This window comes from Pempheris klunzingeri, chromosome 21 (assembly GCF_042242105.1).
Source record: "Pempheris klunzingeri isolate RE-2024b chromosome 21, fPemKlu1.hap1, whole genome shotgun sequence".
Classification (NCBI taxonomy): domain Eukaryota; kingdom Metazoa; phylum Chordata; class Actinopteri; order Acropomatiformes; family Pempheridae; genus Pempheris; species Pempheris klunzingeri.
Window position 1 is genome coordinate 13,585,665 of NC_092032.1, and position 17,840 is coordinate 13,603,504.

A 17,840-nucleotide genomic window follows, 5' to 3' on the forward strand; every position below is an offset into this window, starting at 1 on the left:
TACACAAATGCATGAATATCAGAAGAAAAAAAATTACAAATAAATAATATAATTAAAATCTTAGCTACATGGGAATATCCTAATGAGGACAGGTATAAGACTGACTGTACCTAGTAACAGTAGATTTGAGAAGAAGCACACACAAAGAGCTTCTGTCTATCTCCTGCTTGCGCTCCACAGCGTACAAGGCAGCGTTCTCCTCTGGGAAGCAGACATTCAGGTAGAAATGACCGAGACCCTCACACATCCTCCGTAACACAGGAGAGTGTTTCTGCCATGGAAACATGGAGCAAAGATTTCCCAAACAAGGATTAATGGCAATGCTTTACAAAAGTGGCATTTTAGACCAGGTAACTCACAGTCCAATGCAGTCTTGAACTAAACCAATACGAGTATGTTAAACTTCATATTAATGTTGTCTGTCAATATTGTCACATTTGTAAATTTCCCTGCTGTGGGACTAGTAAAGGAATATCTTATCTAGGAATATCTCTATAATTTGTCTATTGAAGAGCAATGACAAGTACTTCTTGACGAGAGCAAGCATCTCAGACATTTTGATTAATAAAGTCACTTGTTAACACAAGTTTAACTATTCAGGATTACGTCCTACCCCTGTGTTACTTTTTAACTACCCCAAAGTGACACAAAACACAATAGTACCACAATGAAAACAGAAAATGTAGAGTTGGTTGACTTATAGTGCCCATATAACGAACCTTAATAAAGATGTCAAGCTCAGCTTTGGTCTCCTGGGTAAAGATTAAGTAGCAGCGCACAGTGTTACTCCACAAGGCCTGAGGCACATGAGGGGAGACCTGAAGCAGACTGGCCACTGCAGCATCCCAATCATCTGACACAAACACACACACAAGAAAAGTTGCAAGAAAAACGCAAAACAGACAAGACAAAAGATACTTCAAGAGCTATCCGTATACAAACATACAATACTATTCAAAAAAAGTAGTGAGTAGTTAGTAAGTAAGGTCAATTCCTTTAAAAGTAGAATTATTTTTTCTGTGTCATAGTAGCCACTATAGCCATGGTGAAATCGTGCTTGGATACTCCTGCCCTGTGTCAAATCCATATAATGATGCTTCCTTTCTTACTAGAAACTTATAGAATTTTTCTTACCTCTGCTCACATTTGCAAAGGGTCCCTCCACATCTATCAAACTGTGGGCAAACTCCGGTCCCCGGAAAGTCTGTTGCAGCTGCATCATGCTACCCATAGAGGGCTCACTTCCCAGTACACCACCAGACCAGTACTCACACTGTGTCCCTGCAGCTAAAGCCATACAGCGAACAAATAATACAATGTTTTTGAAGATTCAGTCATAAACAACAAGACCTTAGATTTTGTATTATAATCGGAAAAATAATACTGGAAGGATGAATGGATTAATACAACAAAGAAAAGAAAAAATCACAACATTGTGAATTGCTGAGTCTTACCAGTGACCGTGGTTTGGTTGTCATCTGAGTCAGAATCATTCGGGTCGTAGACCTGAATACCTTGAGCCTGCAACTGTTGCAATTTGGCCTCCAAGTCCCTTTTGGCCCGCAGGAGATCCTGAATTTCCTTTTCTTTTGTCTCCCGGAAAATCTGGTGGTCAAATAGCCAATGGTCAAGGTTGCAATCATGATTACTGGAGAGAATGTTACACAGTGAAACATGTGGTGTAGTTTACCTTAAACTGTCTTTTTACTTTGTCCCTGTCGTGCTCAAAGGTGGCAGCTCTCTCCATAGCTTGGTACTTTGCCTCCAGAGCACTCTCTTTTTCTCTAAGGATCTTCTGGTAGGTCTTCTGCAGAGCCTGTTGTCACATTGTAGAAAAATAAAAACCATCATAACAATTGTGAGCTACTATGAGCTACAACATATTGGATACCTTATATGTTGTAGCCAGTAAGTTTGTGCTTTGATAATCTGGAAGTCTCTGAATAATAAATAATGGTCTCCAGTTCATTACCTGTAGCTCAGCTCGCAGCCTCTTGTTCTCCTCATCCAGCTTCGCCTCCTTCTTTTGCATGGATGAGATCTCGTTATTCTTGCTGACACGGAAGATTTCATACTCTTTACGGAGTCTTTCATACTCAGCAGCATACTCTAGATCCACGGAACCGGTGGATTTGAAACTGGCCCCAATCACACGAGGTCCTCTGCGAAAGGAACTGCGCAGGAGTCGTGCTTTGGGCTTGACCTCCACCGGGATCTCACATGCTTCCCCACCTTCACCCCCATATCCATCCTCAATCACCTCTCCTGGGCTGACCAAAGAGGATGCGGTGCCCATGGTGGCAGCCCAAACTGTAGAAAGTACTCAGCCTTTTCGGATGCCCATAGCTGCTCCTGTGCGGTGACAGACAGGACAGGGGTGTATTGTGACAACTATTGACAGGTTTTCATCCTCCTGGGTTGTGGTAGATGATTGTCACAGGCTTTTCTGTGCCCTAACTTGGTTTCTCCGTGCTGCATCACAAACGCAAAACAGCTAATTTAGTCAATGTGTAGTTATGGCCACAAAGCTAACTTGCATCCTACAAAAGCAACAGCTAAAACGAGCATAATGATTAGAGAAGAGCCTCCAGCAACAAAGAAGAGACTTAACACTGAAGCCTTTGCACTTATGAGCTAATTATTCCTGTCTGACCAATAACGGTAACGGTAGTTAGCTAACGCAACATTAAAGAAATATCTTTTCAACACGCTAGTCGCGAAATGTAGTGATGTAAATACTACAGGAATGAGACAGTAACTTCTGAACATATCTCAGCTTCGAAAATATGTAGACGAAGTCGAAAGTCTTGGTAAAAACATATGAAGCTAGGTTAAACAAACAGGAATATACTCACGGTCCGCTCCCTCCACAGCTTCTTCCTGGCTGCCTTGGTAACAGGGCGATAATACGGGTGCTCGCACAAGTCAAAATGGGCAAAAGTCAATTTTTTTTGAAAGTTTTATTAATAGTCCAAAAGCAGAGCCCGTCTGGCAGATGATGTATTAAAAAGCACACTGATAATTCGTGCCATAGCAAGTCGTGTTATAGCAACAGTACCTGCTTCATGAGGTGCGACATTTAGCTTCTAAATGCAAAAAATAAAAATGCAATATATTCAATTATGTCTGTCCTGCCATACTTTTGCAAGATATCCTGGATTTTTCAGAGTTAAAGTCTCTCATAATTTATGTGTAGCCCTTAAGGAATGGTTCATGTTTTCGGTGGGAAACAATATGCAGATATTGTGCAGGACAGTTTTGTAAGGGTGTCAGTCTGGTCTGTGCTGGCCATATTTTTATGTTTTGCTCCAATTTAAAATAAGTTGTGGCAGTTTTAGATGGAATCCAGCCCTCATTTCAAATCTTGATTAACTGAATTTAAACTTAATAATGTCACTAACTGTGTTTGAAGATTTGCTGACAAGACGAAGTGAGAAAGTAAGAGGAGATAGGTGTTTTTACATCCTCAAAACGTTCAGTGATTACAAGTGGAAAGAAAATGTTGTTACTGTTTGACACCTCTTTTATTAACATCTGAATTACTGTAAAGTACAAGCTCATTTTTTTTGGCTTAATTGGTTACCAGAAGAAGAGAAGATTTTTACACCCAATTACATACACAAATCTGTGTGTTTCTCGTAGACCAACTGGAGGTGTACCCTTGACCTACTGAGAATCTCCAAACCGCAGGTCTATGTTAAGCAGCACTGACAACCCACATTACTCAAAATATATGATTTAAGAAGATATGAATGTAAATACTGCCACTTTGTGACATCTCGTTTAAAAAGTGCGATATAAAAATAAAATGTATTCTTCTTATTCTTCCTCTTGATGTTGTTCTTATTATTATAGCGCTAAAAATGATACAAAAAGGGGAATATGTATTTCAAACTATTTACTGTTACATGCTATTTGCTACTTAATGGCCATCTTCCTTGTTTTTACAGAACAGCAGAAGCAACTTGTCCCTGTATGCACGATTCAGGAAGAAATACATCACAGGATCCAGTACACCACTAACACAGGTCAGTGCAGATGTGATCCGATTAGCTCTTACCAGCGCCCCGTGGGTTGCTGCAGTCATGTGGCCATGACTGTGGCTTTTGATGTAGATTACTCTGCTCACATGGTAGGGCACAAATGCAAACAGGAAGTTCATCACGATGAGAATGATCATTTTCACAGCTTTGTCTTTCACAGGTCGTTCCTCCCTTTGCTCGAGTGTCCTTAGTTTCAACAGAATCAGTATGTAGCAAAGCACTATGGTGGTGAGGGGAATGACAAATGCCACAACAGTAGAAACCAAAGCTGTGGGAGATGTCTTTTCTAAGTACAGCTTGGTGCAGATGCCAGTTGAGTTGTTGGTCACATTGCTTTTAGAGAAAAGTATAGGACTCATAGACACAATAACTGTCACCCAAAGTATGCCAACAACTACTTTTGCATACATAGCCTTCCTAACTGACTGTGATTTTATAGGCAAAACCACAGCCAGAAATCTGTCCAGGCTGATGAAACTCATCAAGTATAGGCTGCAGTACATGTTTAGGTAAAAGAGGAAGCCTGCTAGTTGACAGACAACATGTCCAAAAGGCCAGTGGCTGCCAGACAGGTGGTAAACTATCCTCATGGGTAAAATGAGGATGTAAGAGATGTCTGCTAAAGACAGATGCCTCAGGAAGACCTTAGATGGAGACGTGCTGTCCTGCTGGAAGAAGGCCCACAGTGCCAAAGCGTTCCCTGGCACCGCAATGATGAAAATCAGGATGTAAAATGTAGAAAAGAAAATGTTCTCTTGGTAGGAGTCACTGCCATAGAAGCCCTGTATCTCCTCCTTCTCTGAGATGTTCATCGTTGTGGTGGAGAGGATCCGACTGCTGCAGCACACAAACAAATAACCTGATATAATGACTGACAGCCCACCTGATGTCAAATGATTTGTTAGTGATTCACAAGGTTAGAGAAGTGAATGTGAGGAAAAGATGAGAATAGCATCATGTGAGATATTATCAGTCCACATGCAACATCCTGTGCATATGAGACTTATTAGAAACAGGAACTGTCTTTGCTTCTGTATTGCAGAAGACTTGCTTAAAGCGTTAATCAGCTAACCACAGAGAAAGATGAACTACATACACTACTCACAAAAAGTTGGGGATATTCGACTTTCAGGACTTCCTGTTTGAAGCCTCGCAATGGCGAGGTGCTGCTGATCAATTGTTAGGTGTCGTCTTGGTCTTGTGATGTCAGAATGTAAACAGCATGATGAGGAGGACTGTTTAAATACCAATTCTAACTGAAGCAGGAAATGTATTGGTCGATTCGTGGATCAAACCTGTTGTGAATTTTGCTGTTAAGCTTCTTGTTAGAGAACAGCAACTTGTGCAAAAAGTACTGAAACACTGAACAATTGGACATGTGCATACAAAAGTTTAGAGAAGGTCACATTAAGTTCACCTGGAAAGGTTAGAATGCATTTTAGGTTCATCCTGAAATTTCACCTGAAAGCCGAATATCCCTAACTTTTTGTGAGTAGTGTATGTGCAATTGTCAAGAGATAAAGTTGAGTTTATCTGGTAATTAAAGAAGTAAAAGTCATTTGTAGAGTCATACACAACACAAATGACACGACAAAAAATTAAATTCAGGAGGTAACAACATCTTTTTGAACCCAGTGGGATACATTTGTATAAATCAAATAATGAAATTGTGTTGAGCTGCAAAATCCTCCATCCAGTGCATTTAGTTAAGGAATCAACAACCTACACAAATAGTAGTTTGAATGCTAATTCTTATAGAATGAGGCTCTGACTACCTCTAATCTTTGTATTTCACTGTGTAATCATGTCATCCAATGCAAGATTATACATTTAGCGCACATAGCCCTCACATGTGGTCTTGTGCCAATAATCTGTAATACAATTTATAATTATATTCTTACCTGTAATTGCAGAGATGCAGAATGAAAAGCTCTTCCGTATATTTTCTATGTGAGAATAAGAGACAGGTGAAGTGGAACTGAGAACTGCTCTGTTGTGTGCTGCTTCTCTACTGTCGTATTTATACACAGTCATGCACACAAACGCACACTTATATCATGTGTCTCTAACTTCCTATTGATATAGTGTAGACTGTAACTAAATACTAATCTATCCCCTGACTGTAATGCTAAGCTATGCATCACCAAACAAATGCTTTGTTTTATCACTAACAACATAGTTTAGAAAATTCTTCTCCAAGGTAGGTCCAGCAAAATGTCCCCACAAGACATTATGGGCCTCACACTATATGTGTGCTCCCAGTTTTCAAGTCCCACCAAGTAAGTAACAAGAATACACACACGTACATTCAATCACTTAAGAAGCCAGAAACAAAACATAAAAATAAAACCACCAAGCTCAATGCATTACAAGCATGCAAGTCTTTATTTTTGCTACTCCAACACAGTTTTGTCTTTACCACATTGCTCCTTTATAGTATGATTTAAAGCTTTACAAAAAATGAGAGAAAACCAGATATTTACAAAATCTATTTGTGCAAACATAATTCTTCTTTTACACCACTCTCCTAAAATATTTGAAAGGCATGCATACAAATAAACTTTGGTATGTTAAAAAAACTACGTATTTTCTTAGTAGAAGCATCTATGTACATGTGGTAAAACCAATTCATCACTTTGTTTTTAGTACAGTTTACATTTAGACAACAATACCTGTTAACTTAACAAACTGAGACCAGCAGTACAAACACTGCGGTCAACACTTCAGCCATCACACATGTAAATTCCCCTAAATCCTGTGGCTAGGTTAGGCCTGAAGTGAGTCATTGTACAACAACTTTGGCAAATAGGCACACTAAAATGAAAACTTGTATTACTTATGATACCAGTTTCACACATCTGTAAAAGAAATTGGCAGTATATGGGTGAAAAATGAGAATATATTCTTAGAAAACAGAAGTTAACAATGAGCTCAAAATGTCTGTATACTTTTTGTATGCATTCATAAAAGGCATTTACAAGGGCTGTGTTGAATGTCTGGCAACATAAGAAATATAGAAGATTAAATAGACTATGGTTATTCAATCTCTGGTTTGAAAAATAAAACAAAATTTTTACACGGTACACTGTGATTGTACATCAACTCTATATTCTCTATTCATAGCTACAGCAAGAAAAATAGATTTTCAACACCATGAGAGCCTTCCACTTTAACTACAAAGTGGTAAAACTAAATATTTTTTAGTTCCATTATAAAATATTTTTCTCAAAACATCTGGTACACCTTCAAGAAAGAATCACAATCCAAGTGAGGGTTTTTTTTAAATTGGAAAAAGCAAATAAAATCATTGCTGTGACAATGCCAGTGTCAAATAAAACATGAATTGGGGGAGTGCATCATTTAATACTTATACAAAAACAGAATAAGCTGGAAAAAAACAACAAAAACTACATAAAGTTAAACATGACTGGGTCTACCTGCTATGCGGTAAAGCCAGAATGGCGATAATGGGGCTAGGTAGTGTCCTTAGCTGCTGTGGCTGTTGGGATGCAGGATTTGCCGTTGCTGCCGTTGTGGGACCTGTAGCTGGTGAAGCTGGGGGTGTGTATGGTGCGGATGCTCTTTCCACCTGGGCCCAAAGGTGTGGGCGACAGAGGGGAGGGGGAGGAGGAGGAGGATGAGGAGGAGGAGGAGGAGAATGAAGAGGAGGAGGAGTGCACTCGACCATTCTGAGTCTGCGAGGAGAACGAGAGAGCTTTACCTGTGTGCTGTGAGGATGTGGGGAGTTTGAGGGATCCGTTAGACAGGGAGGGGATGTGGGAGGAGGGGATGTGGGAGGAGGGTAGGGTACCGGAACGAGGAGCGTGAGAAGACAGGATGGAGGACTTTGTCACAGAGGAGGAGGAGGAGGAGGAGGAGGTAGAGGAAGAGGAAGGGTTAATGGGATTAGTAGCATCTGAGTTTTGTGCAGACTGGGAGCTGCCTTTAGCAGAGCTAGGATAAAAAGCAGGGATTTTAGAGATGGGTATAGTAGGGGAAGTAGTTTTATGATCCCCTCCCACTCTTTTAGCACTTCCGTTAGCCTGCAAACAGAGATGCCAAAACAGATACTGGTTGTCAAAAAATAAATCTGGTCAAATAATACATATAAAAGGCAAGACGATGTTAAAAATACTACAAGTTACACACATAGAAACGCTATAACTACACAAACATTAATATTACTAAGACACAACTAAAGGACACCAAACAACAACATATATAGAAGCTCTGTTTTAACTAGGTTAAATGAAAGGTGAGACACAGTGAACTGACAAAGAATTCTGCAGAGGTTAGACAGTGCGATGGCAGACAGGAGGGGCATCTCTACAGTTAGAGGGATTATTAGGCCTCCTAAAGGGGCTGACGGGCAAACTTCATAAGGCAGAGATGCATAGGAAGTCTTGAGAGAATTAGATAACAGGGTTAGAAGTTGGAAGAGTGAGAGCAAACAGGGGAAATGTGGGCCAGTAGTTCACTGAAACCGACGGTGCAAGATGGTGAGTTGTGCCGAGGTCTTGAGGGTCAGGAAATATATCACCGTGAGGTTAAGAAGCTATGCAGTAATGTTGGGTTTGAGCAGAGGTGCATTGTGAGAGGGGAAGTGCATAGCCAAAATGTCAGTTAGGGTTGTATTTTAACATTGACAAAAGCATCCTGGGATTTGGCAACACTGTTTAGGAACTCAGCTGTGATGGGAACTGGAGATGTGATGACAACTCAGATGATGACAGGATACGTTTCCGCTTTTTCTTTGCCATTTTTCCATTTTTTTTTTGTTTAGTCACCAACACAGTGAAACCATGAGCAGTGTGGACATGCAAAAGCATACAGTACAGTGATGTTATGGGGTAACAGTCAAGAGTCAGGCATGCCTTCTTGTCAGAGCAGACTCGAGAGAAACATTAACAGATCCACAGTCGTCACCATGGTGATTTTATTTTTTTTCAAAACACTTGAAATCTCACAGCTTTAGAAGTCTTTTTTCTCCCTAATAATACATGCCTCATGTTTTTGATCCCTATATGTTTGTTTCCTCTAGTCTCTGGTAAGGCCCTACAGTAAAACTACCTGTCGGAATTGCCTTTGAGCGTCCTGCAGTTTTTGCTGTTTTCCCGCTTTGTCAGTAGTACCCGGCGACTGCCTGGACTTCGCAGACAAAGGGACGGGCATCCGACTAGTAGGGGAAGCGACACTGGTGTTCTGCAAGGGGATCCAAACGAAAAACAAAACAAGAAATAAAACAAAAGAAAGAAAAAAACACACCATATAGGAAGCATGAAAAATCAAGGAACTATCAGGTAAAAGAACCTGTCCATTCAACACCCCAGAGATCAACACCAGTGAAAGATCATGCATCCAGTGAGACCTTAAACCTTGAAGTCAATACACAGTAGTACATGCAGTCAAGAATAAGGAATACATCAGAGCTAAATCATCATGAGAGTATCTTTGATGATGAGTTTGCCACTTGCTAAAGAACCTCAGAGTTTTCACAATGAACTGAAGGAGAAGTACAGTTGCCAGAAACCCAACAAAATACCACCCCCAATCATGTCACCATGATTTCACAAGAGGGAGAAAGCCACGGGGAATATTTCTAACATTTCTAAGCACCTGTGGAGTGGATTAATGACTTTGTAATTTCAGTGGTTAGGATTGGAGTGAAGGTAGGTTGTAAACTGAAAAAGAGGGACCCAAAGCCTCTCGAAGCAACAAGAACTAGAGCGAGACCTGTTGTATGGTGGTGGGGGCACTGGGGACAGTGGTGGTGGTGGTAGTAGTAGTAGGGATGACTACAGGACGAGGAAGGAGCTGAGGTTTAGTCTTCTTCTGCAATAAATTTTTGCTGGGTACCTTAGGGCCTGACCCTCTGGAGGTAGGGAGAGAGGAAGACCTCTTCAGCCCTACTCCTTCTGAGCTTTTCCCATTTCCTGTTTTAGCTTCCTCTGTGCAGACTGGTTCCGAAGGGGAGCATGGTCCCATCTCACTGATGGTGGTCTCCAGTTGCTTTATGGTCTGCTCCAGGCTGTCCAATGTCTTGTAGGTGTTCTCCCGGATCTCATTCGTCCTGCCGAGGGACTCTGAGTTGTGCCTCTTCGATGCTGCCGAACCTGTTTCCTTGGGAGTGTCTGCAAAGGATTTTGACCGCACAATCTCAAATCTCTTTGCTTCTTTGTGTTGCCTAACGGTACCATCGGATTCCTCCTCGTCTTCATACACAACCACCTGTAACGTCTTCTTGCCCGACTTGGTGCCAGTGCGAATCGCCTGGGTCAGTGCCGCCAGCTGTTTCTTAGGGAACTTAAACTTGAACTTCTTCTTACCATCCTGCTTGGCGTCACCATTTGACTCTGTCACTCCACCATCCGTCAGCTCAGAGATTGAAGATGAAGATGATAAGCTTACGTTGTCAGCAGTGGCCTGTGAAGAGTTGACGTTTTTGCCATCAATCACATCTGTCCCTCCAGCTTTTATCTGCGACCCACCACTCCTATCCGTGTCTGATTCCTCACTCTCCTCCTCAATGCGCTCTTCCGCAAGCATCCTGTCCAGTTCCTCCTCACATTCAAAAATGGTGGACAGACGCTTATAGGCTGAACGGATGTCCATGGGCTCATCAAAAATGATGATGACAGGCTTCTTGTTGAATCCATTGTCCTGTGGAACAGTGGGATCCGCTGTGGTGTTCCCTCGGTTAGTGGCGCTACCTACAGTGACAGTCTGGACTCTTCCTTTCTTGGCATTGACCAGTTGCTGGTACTCCCCACAAGACAGCGCCTGAACTTTGGTGTTGGTGATCATAAATGCTATGTTGTCCGGGGGAGGAGGTGCCTCTTCTCCGGGTAAATCAGGACTAAGACTTGCCTCCTCATGATCATCCTCACAGTTAGCTTTAGGTGGATCATTGTCCTCATTAGGAGCCGCTTTTGGTGGGGCAACAGAGCTTTTAGGTGCCTCTGTTGTGGTACTGGTTGTTGTGGTTGCCACAGGCTCAGGTATTATAGTCTTACTAGAAGAAACATGTTGGATGACTGTACTTTTCTTTTCAGTGTTTATTTTGTTGAGGATTTTTCCCTTCTCCAGTTCTGCACTGGTCTTCAAGGATTCAGAGCGTTTAACTTGCTTCCTTGGAAGTTTGAATTTCAGTCCCACTGGCTTAGGTGATATAGGTGGAGGTGTTATAGGTGGGGGTGATTTGGGTGGCACAGACAGTGGCGGCTGCTGCTGCTGCTCCTGCTGGCTTGGAGAATTGTCATTAACATTGACATTTGACACCTGTGATGGAGGCTGTGTGGGCTCTCGGTGTTCAGGGGTTTCCTCCATTCCTGACAGAGATGGTTGCTCTTTGGAAATCTGGCCTGTCACATAGTATATCACCTGAGAAGTGAAGAGGTAGCTGTTAAATATCTCTCATACATACATGAACTATATGTGAATATAATGTTATAATAATTATACAAGAATTATAAGAATCAAAAATCATGCATACCCCTTGGCTCTGTCGGACAGTAGTATTCCCATTTTCATCTGTGTCTGGAGCTTTGTCCTCTCGACTGGGCTCTGAGCTCTGCTAGGACAGTGTGCGAGGGAATAATATTACTGTGCAACTGGTGTGTCACGTAGCTGTGGATTAACTGTGAATTCACATACATTATTGCAGTAGCGTCCACGGTGTCGGCACTGCATTGGGGAATTACCTTCTACATGGCTATAGCAAAATATTTACAGTATGTAATGCTCAGACTGACTCCAGCTTCATATCTCTTTTACATGCTGTTCTGATATTACGCTGTATATCAAAATGTTGGGAAAATCAATAAATATTACTGTTTAAAAGCTAAGCTAAGACTATGCATTCATCCACTTACTATCTATACTGCTTATACTTAGAGGGTTGGGGGGGGGGGTTGGAGCCAATCCCAGCCATTAGGCGAGAGGCGGGGTACACCCTGGACTGATCGCCAGTCAATCACAGGGAAAGCCAGACTAGACAAAGACTATAAGCCGCTTTAGCTTCTTACAGATAGCTAAACCCTGTCTGGTTAGCCTTTTTATGGCACTTTCACTGTTGATAATATGGCAATTAATTTTTAATTTATGGGTCATGAAACTCTCTGAAAGTCGTTCTGGTTCCCTATTAATCTTTATACATCCCGTTTCATGTTTAGTTCATAGAGTATGCACTGCTAATACTACGCAAATCGCTCCTCACACTATTTTCATGTTAGTGGAATAACGTGCCACAAACTTTGCAATATTACCTAATTATTAATGTAACTACTTACTGTAACGAGTAGCTTACATCTACTCATACGTCTCTATACTGTTAAACAGAGAGAGCTTCTATTTAGATTTAGATTTTAAAAAAAATTATAACCTTGTTGCACTTGAACATACCTGCCCTCTTTGCCACACTCAAATCATTAAATGTGTGTATTGTTTGACCTAAATGTGAAATTATAAGGTGCTGATTGTATAGGTGTAAAGCCAGGGAAGCAAACTGAAGTGAAGTTGTGCAAAGACAAAGAGAGACAGAAAAGTAATTCCTCAGAAAAGTATAAGTGGGGGAGAGTAGCATGCAAAGTGACGTCTAGTGAACCAAGTCTGCAAAAACAGATTGTGTCTGCGAAGTTAGTTTCATCTATACTGTTTCTCTAAATTGTCAATCATTTAAGAAATATTTGTTCTGTTGATTTTGTATGAAGACGTAATTAAAGAAAGACACAAGACGATTTAATTGCCTGTAGAATACAGTGCCGAGGTCTTTATTGATTTGGAGAGAAAGACAAGTGATAATTAAATCAGTGGCAAAACACATCAATTGTCTGGTCCAGATGCACAAAAGACACAGCATCTTTTTAAGAGGCATCATTTTATGCAGACTTAATCCTGAAATATTCAAGCTGTGATATCCAGCAGATTCACAAGAAGAGAAGGAAACTGAGGCAGCAAGGAAAGGAGCTTTTTGGAGGCAGCTGTTACAGGTTTCTCTCGAGCCAAAGCAAGGGTGCAAAGGTTGTAGAAGGGTTAAGACACAGCCATCGATTGTATCAGACAGTCGGCAGAGGCAGGCAGTTAGCTGGGCAGCTGTACGGCGACGTATAGTTTACCTTTTTCTCTTTGAGGGGCAATAAGGCCCCTGGTCTTAGTTCTCTGATTTGTGGTTCAATTCGAGGGGGGGGTTCTACCAAATTTTTCCCCCCTACATCCTTAACTGTGCACTTCTGGAAAACCTGAAGAGTGGAGAAAATGAAGGGGAAATGGGGACAAGGATTTTGAGGTCGGAGGAGGCTTGAGTATCTTCACCTTTGTCACAGATGAAAAACCCCACACGTGACAAAGTTAGGAAAATATCTCCTTTGGCAGCTGTCATTGCTCATCCTTTGCCACTTCTGAGAAAGTCAACCACCATGAGAAGAAATGATAGGCCACCCACACCCAAAACGCAGAAATCAGAAGAATCCGGCAGGAGTTACACCTGAAGGCTATTTCTGTTCGCATGTTTGAGGGAAAGTGAATGTGTGTGAGTGCTCGAGTGTGCACATGCATCTAACCTGGAGCTCTGCCATGATCTTGTCCCCTTCGTCCTCCTCTTCTCTGGTAACAGAGGCAGTAACGGGGGGTGGGGTGGCTGGCTTCGGCTTGGTCTCTGGTGGAACCTTGGTGGGCTTGGCTTGGGGAGTAGGGGGTGGAGTGTCCTCTTCACCCTCCTGTTAGAATTCACGAGTGGGAGATTAGTCATTACTTTACCAAGCCATGCAGAATCATTCAAATGTTAAGGTGATAGAGTCAGATTCAACAAAGAGACAGGAGTTGGCTGAGAAGATCGGTAGAGCCAGGAAGTGATTAGTGTTAGCTTAGTTTACCATGAAGGCAAATGTAAAAACATTTATTGTGAAACTGCAGCTCATCTTCATGAACTGTTATCAAGTGTGTACAAATGCTAGAGCTCCACTGTTACTAAAATTTTATTACAATTTTTGAAATTTAAAAACACAAAAAAAAAAACAGAAACTGAAAAAAACAAAACTATGAAAATGCCAGACAGAAGAACATGACACCAAAAAGTAAAAATAGTTAAAAGTGTGTTTTTCTTACTTTTATATTTAAAACCTCAGTATCTAGATTAAAAGCTGCAGCTGCTATGAACACATTTCACAAGACATCAGACTGACCTGAGCCGTGACGGACTCCTTCCTGCTGGTGTAGACCACTTCCCCAGAGCGCGTGGTGGTCATGCCTGAGCTCGAAGCGGGGTAGGTCTTCCTTGGAGGAGGTGGCGGTGGGGACTTGCTGGACTTTTCAGACCCCTGCTTGGGAAAACTCTCGGTGGGAGCTGGCTTGGTGGCAGTCTTCGAGGGTTTGTCCAGTGCAGGTTTGGCTGGTTTCTCCATCGCAGGCTTTGGGAGTTTCTCAGGCCCCTTTTTGCCTGGAGGCTCAGATTGGGGCTCTTCTGTCATACAAAATAACACAGATTCAGTTATATAGGAAGACATGCTTTAAAATGTGTTCATGTAGCATTAAAATGTAGAGTGTTTTAGACATTATTTATATTTAGAGCCTATGTTTCTGTCTTCAAGTTACATTTGTGTTAGATTTGTATACCTGATGCTGATTCCACAGGGTTGTGGACCTCTGCTTGTTCTTCACTGGCAGCAGGGGGCAGTACTGGATTCTCTTCCACCTCTAGACTGGGAATGCCCTTCATCATGTTGGCCTGGGCCTCCTGGAGGATCTTCTCAAACTCTTTCCCATCATAATGACCCAAGTTCTGCCTCTTTTCTTCCCACTCCTTCTCTGCTGCCTGGAGAAAAGCAGAATAGAGAGAAAGATCCTAAAAACTGATTCTGACGAAGCTGAGTGGAGAAATTTTATTCCTGCGACAGTTTTGGCTTTACTATGGTGGATAAAAATAAATTGAAAGGTGACTAAACATACCTCTATAGACATAGCCCTGTTTTTATTCTTGTCCTGGCTGTTCTGGAGCTCCTCTATGACAAGCCCCTGGCTGGCAGTGCCATTGCCATTAACTGGGTTCCCGTGTGTCTTCTTCTGACGAGCAGGACTAGGTGGATCCGAGGCTGCCGCCTTGGGAGACTCCCGGCCTTGACTCTTGCTTGGGTTGGGACTGGGGGTGAGCGGTGGACTGGGCTGAGCTGTCAAGGCTGCAGACTGCTGGGACTGCTGCATGTGGACTGGGGAGCTCTGGACATGATGGATGACCACCGGAGAGGAGGGCATCACCTCTGATCTGATGGTGGAGCTCTGGGGCTCCAGCGGGGCTGCTGTCGAGCCAGGCTGTGGTGGGGGAGCTTCTGCTGCTGCTGCTGCTGCTGCTGCTGCTGAAGGGCTGTTTTCCACTGGGGCACTAGCAGAAAGATCAGGTGCTTTCTGAGAGCCCTCAGTAGCACATCTGCACAGAGTAGGGGAATAATAAGTGATACAAACCATGTAGAAAACAATGGTAAAAAATGAATCCAAAAATGTTTTGCTTGCTCAACAACTTGCATTCTTACTATACTAAGTCACTCACTTTTAATTGACATTAGTGTTTTAAAACAATATCTAAAACTGACACAAATCTATTTCACAGCCAAAATTAGTATTTATGGTCTTTTTGATTTCTCATCCAGACTGAAAATACATCAAACCCTATAATTAAGTAGACAAATAACATTGATTAGCTCTGACATGAGGGGCGATGATGTGACGTCTTATGGTTTGGCAGCTGAGCGTGTTTGAGCTAAGAGACAGGAGAGTCATGAAGGGAGTGTGAGAGAAAAGTCAAAAGTGAATTTGGTATCTGTGACATATTAAAATGGAAATGAGGCGCTGCAGTGTCCACCAAATTAATTCACTTATCGGTTCAGTGAAGGCGATGGAAGTAAATCAAGTTGGACGCCACACTGCTCTGTCCACGCAGAATGACCTCTTTGATGAGATGAAGGCTGGCTTGCCAGTACTGTATAATCAACTAGTACAATCTCCCACATCATAGGCCCTTGTGAAAAGCTCTGCAGAGTGCTTTTTGTTTTCATCTTCAATTCCCTCTGTCACTGTCAGCCCCCCATACCCCAGCACCACCTCTCCTGATCCCTGTTTTATCTCAGACGTTGTTGTTTTTTTTTTCATCTTTCTTCTACCTTCTCAGACTGCTGAGTGTGTCAGTCAGGCTCTTGACCCTTTTCAGCATGCTGTCCAGTTTATGAGGCTCCTCCTTCAAAAACTTGACAGCTTCCACTTCCACCCTGAGCACAGCCCGCATTCTGGTTTGTAGGGCTGGGAACTCTCCTGAGGAAACACACAGAGGAACAAGCTTGCATATTTTTTTTCTGATACAGAAACAACATTTAACATTTTTCATGAGACTACAACTCTTCAGATTGGCAGCTTGATTGGCAGCTTGTTAAGGTACTATAAGCTGTTCAATAGAATACTACCTTTGAAATAGGTTATTCAGAAATACCTTTGTTAGACAGTTAAATAATTACATAGCCTCTGAGAAGATACTACAGTTTTCTGGTACGTTTTAAACACAAGAGTCTGGCCTATAAGATTTAATGGGAGGAGCATTCATCATACCAGCAGTAAATCACATGATGGCTGATGGGGCTGGGCAATAAATCAATTTATCACTCATCAACTTTCAGCAGAATTTTATAGTGATGACTTGATCTACATGTGACACTGTTCCCCAAATCTACTGTCCACATAAAAATGAAAGAGAAACTGTATAAAAACTGGCAAATTTAGTTATTAAAGTACTTGTTTTATGCATATAAAGAGTTTTGTCTCATGTAATCCATAATAGGGGAACAGAGGTTAATGCTTTGAGCATCAGATTAACCATTTTACCGTGTCTTTACATACATTCAACATCTCATGACATATATAGACACTGGAAAATAGCCCACAAAATGATTTCAATCATGCTGCCCATCCTGGCAGTGCCTGCCTGGTATTTAAATAAGACAGTCACTTATGAGAACCAAAGCATGACGCACTTTCTGGTCTATGTAACTTTAAACTTAAGAGGATTAAAGACTATGTTGTTCCCAGTTGTGAAAAAATATTCTGTGTTGTCTTACCTTTGAGCCCTGCCAGTGACTCTCCCACCTTCCTCAGAGTCACCGCTCCCTCCTCCACGTCCTTCAGGGTCACTACTCTGTGTGTTGCTGCTGACTCTTTCTGCAGAGAGACCACATACTGCTCCAGCTCACTGCAGAGACAAACAAAATGCACAATGGAAAAGGATGGAGAGTTTAGAGATGTGAAAGAGTATCCACTATTTCTACAGCAATTGGTTAGAGGAATAAATAAAATGGAAATGAATGGAAGCACATGATCAAATGTTTTTACTTTAGTGACTATTGGTTTCTGTTATCTGCTTGAATGATCTACTTGGGCATAATGTAATCAAGGGATAGACTGGAGAATAGACAGATTTTCTCACTACGATTAATATTTCATTTACACTTTACAAACACAAGGGGGCAGGACACAATCATTTATCTTAGAGATCATCCAGCAATAATGACTGGGCAAAGGTGACAGCAGACTTTGGGACATGATTCATAAAAAAAAGTAAATTCATATGTACAAGGATTAACACTGACAATAAACATTTACACAACACAGTTCACTCCCCTGTCTGCATCAGGTTGCTTAGACTAGATTGTATCTCATCCGAAAACCACAAATGTTTACACACTGAATGAGAGCTTACTTATGAGAGAGCACTTCCTCACACAGAAAACACATCACGCTGCTTCGCAGCCATCCCAGCGCTCGAGA

General features: G+C 41.8%; 3 protein-coding genes across 11 annotated transcripts in view; all 3 read right to left on the reverse strand.

The window, feature by feature from the left end:
* The window catches only part of nphp3 (nephronophthisis 3), a 31,833-nt gene extending 28,948 nt beyond the window's left edge, over nucleotides 1-2,885 (reverse strand). Inside the window, exons 1-7 of the mRNA XM_070852761.1 lie at nucleotides 2,856-2,885; nucleotides 1,973-2,352; nucleotides 1,691-1,816; nucleotides 1,455-1,605; nucleotides 1,135-1,287; nucleotides 720-853; nucleotides 111-271 (exon numbers count right to left, since the gene is read on the reverse strand). Of these exons, the coding sequence (XP_070708862.1) occupies nucleotides 111-271; nucleotides 720-853; nucleotides 1,135-1,287; nucleotides 1,455-1,605; nucleotides 1,691-1,816; nucleotides 1,973-2,296 (1,049 nt within the window). The 5' untranslated portion in view covers nucleotides 2,297-2,352; nucleotides 2,856-2,885. The remainder of the gene's footprint in view (nucleotides 1-110; nucleotides 272-719; nucleotides 854-1,134; nucleotides 1,288-1,454; nucleotides 1,606-1,690; nucleotides 1,817-1,972; nucleotides 2,353-2,855) is intronic.
* A 1,030-nt stretch (nucleotides 2,886-3,915) lies between these two features.
* LOC139220897 (uracil nucleotide/cysteinyl leukotriene receptor) lies at nucleotides 3,916-6,046 on the reverse strand. The gene is made up of 2 exons (XM_070852760.1): nucleotides 5,945-6,046; nucleotides 3,916-4,880 (listed from the first exon to the last, which is right to left on the reverse strand). Exon 2 carries the CDS (start codon nucleotides 4,853-4,855, stop codon nucleotides 3,923-3,925), a length of 933 nt encoding a protein of 310 aa, XP_070708861.1. The 5' UTR covers nucleotides 4,856-4,880; nucleotides 5,945-6,046; the 3' UTR covers nucleotides 3,916-3,922.
* Nucleotides 6,047-6,422: 376 nt separating this feature from the next.
* LOC139220731 (sickle tail protein homolog) overlaps nucleotides 6,423-17,840 on the reverse strand; it is an 83,226-nt gene continuing 71,808 nt past the window's right edge. For 4 of the 9 annotated variants that reach the window (XM_070852554.1, XM_070852551.1, XM_070852558.1 and 1 more), the window contains 11 exons: nucleotides 17,135-17,265; nucleotides 16,190-16,337; nucleotides 14,985-15,459; nucleotides 14,652-14,850; nucleotides 14,222-14,499; nucleotides 13,601-13,756; nucleotides 13,157-13,279; nucleotides 11,536-11,616; nucleotides 9,777-11,423; nucleotides 9,114-9,245; nucleotides 6,423-8,086 (listed from right to left, as the gene is read on the reverse strand). In XM_070852554.1, the coding sequence (XP_070708655.1) occupies nucleotides 7,517-8,086; nucleotides 9,114-9,245; nucleotides 9,777-11,423; nucleotides 11,536-11,616; nucleotides 13,157-13,279; nucleotides 13,601-13,756; nucleotides 14,222-14,499; nucleotides 14,652-14,850; nucleotides 14,985-15,459; nucleotides 16,190-16,337; nucleotides 17,135-17,265 (3,940 nt within the window). In that variant the 3' untranslated portion in view covers nucleotides 6,423-7,516. The remainder of the gene's footprint in view (nucleotides 8,087-9,113; nucleotides 9,246-9,776; nucleotides 11,424-11,535; nucleotides 11,617-13,156; nucleotides 13,280-13,600; nucleotides 13,757-14,221; nucleotides 14,500-14,651; nucleotides 14,851-14,984; nucleotides 15,460-16,189; nucleotides 16,338-17,134; nucleotides 17,266-17,840) is intronic. The other 5 variants (XM_070852553.1, XM_070852552.1, XM_070852559.1 and 2 more) reach the window with 5 other exon arrangements.

Coding starts and splice junctions, on each gene's coding strand:
- LOC139220897 (XM_070852760.1), bottom strand. CDS start 4,855: ATGAACATCTCAGAGAAGGAGGAGATACAGGGCTTCTATGGCAGTGAC.